Source organism: Mesoplodon mirus (genome assembly GCF_964341445.2).
Source record: "Mesoplodon mirus genome assembly, chromosome: 13".
NCBI classification, from domain to species: Eukaryota; Metazoa; Chordata; class Mammalia; order Artiodactyla; family Ziphiidae; genus Mesoplodon; species Mesoplodon mirus.
Window position 1 is genome coordinate 7,304,474 of NC_138989.1, and position 9,218 is coordinate 7,313,691.

General features: G+C 45.3%; 1 protein-coding gene across 1 annotated transcript; it reads left to right on the top strand.

Annotated features, from left to right (window-relative positions):
- Window positions 1-3,484: 3,484 nt before the first annotated feature.
- LOC309814686 (hydroxycarboxylic acid receptor 2) lies at window positions 3,485-5,627 on the top strand. Its single transcript, XM_082640769.1, has one exon. It carries the CDS (start codon window positions 3,639-3,641, stop codon window positions 4,728-4,730), a length of 1,092 nt encoding a protein of 363 aa, XP_082496895.1. The 5' UTR covers window positions 3,485-3,638; the 3' UTR covers window positions 4,731-5,627.
- Window positions 5,628-9,218: the final 3,591 nt, after the last annotated feature.

Below are 9,218 nucleotides of genomic sequence, written 5' to 3' on the forward strand. Positions count from 1 at the left end.
GAACATGAAAAAGAATATATATATGCATATAACTGAGTCATTTTGCTATACAGCAGAAATTAAACACAACATTGTAAATCAACTATACTTCAATTAAAAAAAAAAGGCAAACAGTGAATTAACGTCTCTGGGGTTTCTGATCTGTAAAATGGAGGTGGTGATCATAATAGGACATCTCACAGGGTTTTTGAGAGGATTAAATGAGATCACGTAGGCACATCTCTTAGCCTCATGCCTGGCACAAAGCAAGCATTTGATAAAGGACAGCTATTGTTATTTTTAATTTTAAAAAGTAGTTCCATTCCATTCAGGGGCACATTCCAGTTGTAATAAGAGAACTAGGCACGGAGATTCGAGTTAATTGTGAAAGTCACAAATGTTAAGCGGAGTTTCCCCCAAACTCGGTAGAATCACTGCCTGAGCTGTTGAAATGATTCACTGAAACAAGTTTCTGTACAACTCATGCACTAGTAAGAAAAAAAATAAATACACAAAAGAAGGACAGGAGCAAGACAAAACATGCCCACAGCACAATCGGAAGACAGGAAATTCCATAGCAGGGCCAGAATCTAGGGAGGCTGGGATTGACATTCTGTCTGAGTAGTTGTGGACCTGGATTTAGAATCCTAGGGTGTGAGAACTGGAAAGAAGCTGGAAGATGGCCTCATCCCCCACTTTATACATGAGGAAGCTCAGGGGTTAAGAGGTTTCACAGCTAATGATGGAGTGAGAAAAAGGCATCCAGGGCCTCCAATTTCTCTCTTTTTTTCAAACATAGCAGTATCTATTGTTGTTCTTTCCTAATTTTATCCATGGTATTGGTTTTTTTTGTTTGTTTTCATTTTTTAAGTTTTTTTGATGTGGACCATTTTTAAAGTCTTTATTGAATTTGTTATAATATCGCTTCTGTTTTATGTTTTGGTTTCTTGGCCGTGAGGCACGTGGAATCTTAGCTCCCCGACCAGGGATGGAACCTGCACCCCCTGCATTGGAAGGCGAAGTCTTAACCGCTGGACTGCCAGGGAAGTCCCCTATGACTTTTTTTTTCTTTTTAAAAAGCAAATATTGGACTTCTCTGGTGGTGCAGTGGTTAAGAATCCGCCTGCCAATGCAGGGGACACGGGTTCAAGCCCTGGTCCAGAAAGATCATACATGCCGCGGAGCAACGAAACCCGTGGGTCACAACTACTGAGCCTGCGAGCCACAACTATCGAAGCCCACGCGCCTAGAGCCTGTGCTCCGCAACAAGAGGAGCCACCGCAATAAGTCCACACACCGCAACAAAGAGTAGCCCCCGCTCACTGCAACTAGAGAAAGCCCACGCCCAGCAACGAAGACCCAATGCAGCCAAAAAAAAAAAAAAAAAAAGGAAATATTATAAAATTGTAAAACTTAGAAAGGGAAGATCCCTTGCAAATTCCAGTTCCCCAAAATAACTATCGTGAATAGTCAGGTTTTCTGACTCTTAGTTAATAAAGGCACTTAGGGTTTACTTTAGGGTTACTTTATGAATGTCATTGACAAGTCCACATGCATCCAAGGAGGGAGCAGGATATTCACAGGCAGCAAGGATGGGAAGCAAATACTAGTCATTTCACTAGAGTCTAACTACAGCCACATAATGTGACCTCAATCCAGTACAGGCTTCTAGAAGGGGCAATAATGTAATAAGAGGCAGTGTAGTGTAATGGTTAGGGACACAGGCCTTGAAGCCAGTGCCAGATTCAAATCTTATTAGCTGTGTAGCCTTGAATAGATGACCAACCTCTCTGAGCTTCCTCATTTTGAAATTGGAATCAGTAACAGTCCCTACCTCATGGACTGCAGTCAGGGGAAAACAAGATAATGTATTTCAGATAATGATGGGACTTCCCTGGCAGTCCAGTGGTTAAGACTCTGCACTTCCACTGCGGGGGGCACAGGTTCAATCCCTGGTGGGGGAACTAAGATCCTGAATGCCGAGCAGCACGGCCAAATAAAGAAATAAAAATAAAGCGCTGAGGGCTTCCCTGGTGGCGCAGTGGTTGAGAGTCTGCCTGCTGATGCAGGGGACACGGGTTCGTGCCCCGGTCCGGGAAGATCCCACATGCCGCGGAGCGGCTGGGCCCGTGAGCCATGGCCGCTGAGCCTGCGCGTCCGGAGCCTGTGCTCCGCAACGGGAGAGGCCACAACAGCGAGAGGCCCGCGTACCGCAAAAAAAAAAAATAAATTAAATAAAATAAAGCGCTGAGCATGGCTCAGCTCTCCCTAACGGGGGTGCCAACACCATCTTCATCATCTTCTTCATCATCGTCTTCATCATCAAGTGCCACTGGCTCCTGTGTGAGTCTAACATTAGATCATCATGACTGCCGTTTCCTGGGAGGAGTCTACAAACCCCTATCGTGGAAACTGGGTGTGAAACTAAAGGAGCAGATGTCCTACTTCTCACTCAAAGTAGAAGCAACACAACTCAGAACCTCTTGCACAGCAAGAATTCATCAGACCAAAATACAGGGTGGAAATGTTCTGTAGTGTCACACCCAATTATACTGAAAAGCAAAGAAATGATGTGTGAAACGATGACCTGCTGCAAGGCAGAGGTCAAAGTCTTTTTACATTCTCTAAGTTCAATTTTCCAAAAATGGGGGCTTTTAAGACATCACGTGCATCCTGGGGGAGGTTGTGTGCGCGTGGGGACAGCCGGCACACCGCCAGTGTATATACGCTCTGTACTTTCCACGCAGTTTTGCTGGGAACCTAAAACTGCTCTAAAAAATAAAGCTTATTAATTTTAGTAAGTCACGTGCTCAACAATAAGTTACTTACTTGAGCAAGAAGGCATCTCAAAATCTAACACAAACAAAGAAAAAAACTAACTTATTGTAACACACCACTGGCAATCCAACTGGGTTCAAGTTTTCAAGCATCTTATGAAATGGCATGCTGCTCTCAGATAGCTTTTTTTTTCCCCTTAGCTGGGGATTAATTGCAGGGTTCTGGTGTAGAAAAGCAACCCATGTTTTACAAAGAAGATGGCGTGGAAACATCAAATGCAACACATCTGTCCTCATAAAATACTAGACAATTAATGTCCTCTCGGCCTTTCCAAAAAAAAAAAAAAAAAAACCATGCACATGCTACTGTTTCTTAAAACATAAGCCTGTTAATATTCATGCTAATTCTTCATGTTTCTGTTGAGCACAATAAATTATTATTACTGTTGTCGTTTTGTTTATTATGCAAGGCAACCACATGACAGTGAATTAATTCTCCCATGTTAAGTATTCAATATACAGGCACACAGCCTTCCACATTTCAATCTGCTTGAATTATGTCATGTCATAATTCACAATGACAGTCTGCTTGCCCACACGTATTCTTTACATTTAGAAAATGTTGTGGGTTCTTATATGCCCAGGGGATTTTTTTTGTTATTTGTTTATGCAAACAGCAGGTTGCATAAGAGCCTTGCTGGCTTTTTTTTTTTTTTTTTAAAGCGATTTCGTAGTTTCCTGGTAACCATTCAGTCATCTATTTCAACACCCTGACATGACATAAAGGCGAGTGCTGAACCACAAGTTCGCCACTCAGACCCACACCTTGTTCCCTGAGCGTTCGCTAGGTGAGGCTCTCCCTAAGACCAACGCGATTCACTCATGAACCCGTCCCACGCGCAGAATCATTTTCTGGAAATAGGCAAGAAGAACTGCTGTGTGTTCCGGGATGATTTCATTGCCAAGGTGCTGCCACCGGTGGTGGGGCTGGAGTTCGTGTTCGGGCTCCTGGGCAATGGCCTTGCCCTGTGGGTTTTCTGCTTCCACCTCAAGTCCTGGAAAGCCAGCCGGGTGTTTCTGTTCAACTTGGCTGTGGCTGACTTTCTCCTGATCATCTGCCTGCCTTTCCTGACCGACAACTATGTGAGGAAGTGGGACTGGAGGTTTGGGGAAATCCCCTGCCGGATGATGCTCTTCATGTTGGCCATGAACCGCCAGGGCAGCATCATCTTCCTCACGGTGGTGGCCGTGGACAGGTATTTCCGAGTGGTCCATCCCCATCACGCTCTGAACAAGATTTCCAATCGGACGGCGGCCCTCATCTCCTGCCTCTTGTGGGGCATCACTATCAGCCTGACGATGCACCTCCTGTACAAAAAGATGCTGATCAGGAGTCACAGTTCGAATCTGTGCAGTAGCTTCAACATCTGCCACACTTTCCGCTGGCATGATGCCATGTTCCTCCTGGAGTTCTTCCTGCCCCTGGGCATCATCCTGTTCTGCTCGGCCAGGATCATCTGGAGCCTGCGGCAGCGGCAAATGAACAAGCATGTCAAGATCAAGAGGGCCATCAACTTCATCATGGTGGTGGCCATTGTCTTCATCATCTGCTTCCTGCCCAGTGTGGCCGCACGCATACGCATTTTCTGGCTCCTGCACACCACTGGTACGGAGAACTGTGACACCTATCGCTCGGTTGACCTGGCTTTTTATATCACCCTCAGCTTCACCTACATGAACAGCATGCTGGACCCTTTGGTGTATTACTTCTCCAGCCCATCTTTCCCCAACTTCTTCTCCACCTTGATCAACCGCTGCCTGCGGAGGAAGGTGCTGGATGAGTCTGAGAATAACCGCAGCACAAGTGTCGAGCTCACGGGGGATCTGAGTACTACCAAGAATGTTCCCGACACTTTAATGGCCAATCCCAGGGAGCCTCAGAGCCCCTCTTATCTGTCTCCAGCCTCTCCTTAAAATAACCAATCCAAGAAGGGAGATAATCATCAAGGACCAAGATGTCTGGAGAAGCAGTTGGGCTGGTACCCAGAGTAACATCGTGAGCCTTGGCCTGTGGTTTCCCAGAACTTCCAGATCCAGAGAATCAGATTTAGAGAACTGGTCTGGCAGCATAGGCTGCTTGGTTGCAGCTTGTCTCCACCGGGATCTTGGGGGAACAGAGGAAGAAGCTTCTAGGCGTCTGAAGCTTCTGTTCAATCTTGGACACTCGCAGAACTGAAGATGGCAAAACTGTTCACATTTCTGCTGCTGGAGAGTTGGAGCCACAGAGACGCCCACTGGCTCCTGTGACTCACTGGCCCCTTTCCTTCACCTGCCTGAGACTTGGATGGTTCTCAGCTCCTGGGGCGACGCCTAGCCTGTTTGTGGGCTCCCACTGGGATAAGGAAAGCTAAGTGATTGGAGGGGAATTATTGCTCCTGGAGGGAGCCCAGGCATCATGAAACAAGCCAGGAGGTCACCTGGGTTCCGTGGGACCAATCCATCTTTCAGCTACGCTTTAGCAGAAATGGACCAGACAGAAACTCATGAGCTCTGGTTAATATCTGAGTTTCCAGTGCTGGTAAGGAGGGGATTTGCCCCAGGAGGGACTGAGCAAAACAGTATTACTAAGGGAAAGGAAATGGCATTTATGTTAGAACCTGCAAGGAATCCATTCCTCTCTTGTCTACACTAATTTGAAGGTTGAACTGTTAAAAAGACTTCAGGGAGAGAGCTGCTTGCCACCTCTGTTTGCTTTTATCACTAAAAGGGAAATGCTGCCCAATGGTTTTGGGGGGGGGGAAGCTTCCTCCTGGCTCATTTGCTTGTGTGTCTATATTTATAAGAAATCTACCACTTCAATAAACTTTGATATGAGACACACAGTCTGGTGTTGCATGTGTCTGGGTGATAGTTCACAGACGTGGACTTCTTACTTAAGTGGAGAATTTTATATGTTGTTAACCCATAAAATTTTCAACCAAGTTGCCCTGGTAGAAAAATACCACATACTGTAAAGTAACAGAAGGACGTGGGGGCTTCTCTGGTGGTGCAGTGGTTAAGAATCCGCCTGCCAATGCAGGGGACACGGGTTCGAGCCCCGGTCCGGGAAGATCCCACATGCCGCGGAGCAACTAAGCCCGTGTGCCACAACTACTGAGCCTGTGCTCTAGAGCCCCCTGCTCCACAACAAGAGAAGCCACCGCAATGAGAAGCCTGCTCACCGCAACAAAGAGTAGCCCCACTCGCTGCAACTAGAGAAAGCCCTAGTGCAGCAACGAAGACCCAATGCAGCCAAAAATAAAATAAATTAATTTTTTTTAAAAAAAGAAAAGGATGTGGACTCTGACCTGCACCATGAGATAGTTAAGTAAAACTTACATATGCATTCGAACAAAGATGGGAGAGAGCTGGGAAAAGTAAAAACAATTTAATTCAGAAGGGTAGTACAGACAGGATTGCAAGAGCACTTTGTTTTATTTAGGGCTTGGTGAATATTGCTATGCGTATTTGTGTATTAAAAAAGGAATCCAGCCAGACTGGGGGAGGAGAGAACTTCCTGTGCAATGGTTTCAGTTCCCAATTCTGGGATGGAAAGGAGACGTACTGGTTTGAGACTGTGATTGGTCCAAGTTTCTGTTACGCTTTCACTTCCACTAGTTAGTTCTTTAGCAAGATGAGGCTTGCTTTGGCATTGTGACTCGGATACCAAAAAGAAATGCAGATACTCAGCCTCCCAGCCATGGCTGAATGGCAGTAAAGGAAGAAAGATGGACGTTCTTGAGGTTCTGAAGTGTTTTTTGATCAGTGTGCTTGTCTGTTTTTTCAATTAACTCCTAGAGACAGAAAGTTAAAAGCAGAGATCTCCTTCTTAAAGAGGAAGAGATGAGCAGAGCTGAGCTCAGAGGAAAGCAGGGATTCCCCCAGCCCCAGATGCATGAGTCAGCAGGGCACCCAGTTGTGAAACTCCAACCTGTTCAGAACTAACAACCCATATCCGTCCTTTCGTTCATTCATCCCACCAGCTTTTATGTATTAAGCACCAGCTGTGTGCTGTTGTGTTCTGAGTGGTTGATGGAAATAGAGCAAGGAACTAGGTCCCCAGGACCCTCTTCTCATAGAACTCACATTCAAGGTGGGGAGGCAGACAGAAAAGAAGTATACAAATAAATGGAAAGGGAGCTTGGGATGTCTATGAGGACTCTGAAGCCAACAAAGCAGGGTGACAGGCTAAAAAGGGGGTGGGGCTGGGATGACTGGGAAGTGACCTGGAGCTGAGCAATGAATAACAAGACAGAGCAAACAGTGCAAAAATCTGGAGGAAGGGCATTCTAGGCAGAGGGGATGGTAAGTGCAAAGGCCCTGAGGTGTGTGAGTGTATTAGTCTCCTAGGGCTCCATAACAAAGTACCACAAATTTGGTGGCTTAAAAAAGCAAAAATTTAGGGCTTCCCTGGCAGCGCAGTGGTTAAGAATCTGCCTGCCAATGCAGGGAACACGGGTTCGAGCCCTAGTCTGGGAAGATCCCACATGCCGCGGAGCAGCTAAGCCTGGGCACCACAACTACTGAGCCTGCACTCTAGAACCCACGAGCCACAACTACTGAGCCCACGTGCCACAACTATTGAAGCCGGCGTGCCTAGAGCCTGTGCTCTGCGACAAGAGAAGCCACCTCAATGAGAAGCCCGCGCACCACAACGAAGAGTAGCCCTCGCTCATCGCCACTAGAGAAAGTCCACGCATAGCAACGAAGACCCAACGCATCCAAAAATAAATAAATAAATAAATTAAAAATTTAAAAAGAAAAGAGTGAAATAATGCCATTTGCAACAACATGGATGGACCTAGAGATTATCATATTAAATGAAGTAACTCAGACAAACACAAATACTGTATATCATTTATACGTGGAATCTAAATATGATATAAATGAACTTATTTATGAAACAGGAACAGACACAGACATCGAAAACAAACATATAGTTATCAAAGAGGAGAGGGGGTGGGGGAGGGATAAATTAGGAGTTTGGGTTTAGCAGATACAAACTATATATAAAATAGATAAACGAGGTCCTACTGTATAGCACAGGGAACTGTATTCAATATCCTATAGTAAACCATAATGGAAAAGAATATGTATATATATGTATAACTGAATCACTTTGCTGTATATCTGAAATGAACACAACATTGTAATCAACTACTTCAATTTAAAAAAAGAGAGAGAGAGCAGTCTCCTAAATACTTCTGTCTCCCTGTCCAGGAGAATGCCAACATTAATTTTATTTTATTTTATTTATTTATTTATTTATTTTTGTGGTGCGTGGGCCTCTCACTGTTGTGGCCTCTCCCGTTGCAGAGCACAGGCTCCGGACGCGCAGGCTCAGTGGCTATGGCTCACGGGCCCAGCCGCTCCACGGCATGTGGGATCTTCGTGGACCGGGGCACGAACCCGCGTCCCCTGCATCAGCAGGCAGACTCTCAACCACTGCGCCACCAGGGAAGCCCATAAAGGGCATTTTTAAACTACTGTTTATGTGAACTCATGCTGACTGCCAGGCGTTCCTCAGATAACATTTCAGACCACCGCCCACATCACTCACTTAAAAACCATGTGTGCGCTTTCAGCAGACTTGATCTCAATTCTCTTACTTCCAAAATTTCTGCCACGTTACAAAACTCTGGAGAACAGACAGGTAATCAGCCAACCTTGAGGAAGAAATGCAGTTCACACTGCCCCAAACCCAAACAGATGTGGACCTCCAGATGTTGACTGCTAGAGTCCTTCCGAAGGCCTTCCTAGAGAATTAAAATCTTTGCAATTTTATATATTACTTAATAAACTCGAGTCCAAGACATACTCTTTGTCAGGCTTAGCCATGGTGAGTACCCAGCCACGACATTCTGTTCACTGAATTCTGCGTCTGCTATGACAAAGGAAACATGGCTATTTTACAGCCCGGTGCTGGATTCTCTTGGGGCTCAAGTTTAAGATTTAGTCACCCTCTGTCTCTCCTGGGAGAAAGGGTTTGCATGTGGCATTACAAACATCAGGCCTGATCACAGTCCCATGGCCCTGTCTTATGAAAGGCAAGCACGTCTCGGCTCTTAACAAATACTGATATACTGGGCACTGGCCAGTATAGAGAAGGATTTACGGGCATCAATAGGTACTGGGAACAGTGCATGACATTTCCAATGCAACTGAAAAGAAGAGAAAATGCCTACTGATGTCATCAGGTTGAAAGACAGTGGGTGTCTTTTCATTGTGCTTACAAAATATCCCTCCTTTGGAATACAATGCTTCAGTAGGAAAATGGTATTGATTCATTTTTTATTTCAGTAAAACAACATGAGGCAAAGATAGACTCATAATTAGATGTTTCATTTATCATCATTTGATTGCTATCAATTATTGTATGTAAGATTTCCTCCATGCCGTCTGCCAGACACTATGCCTAGTGTT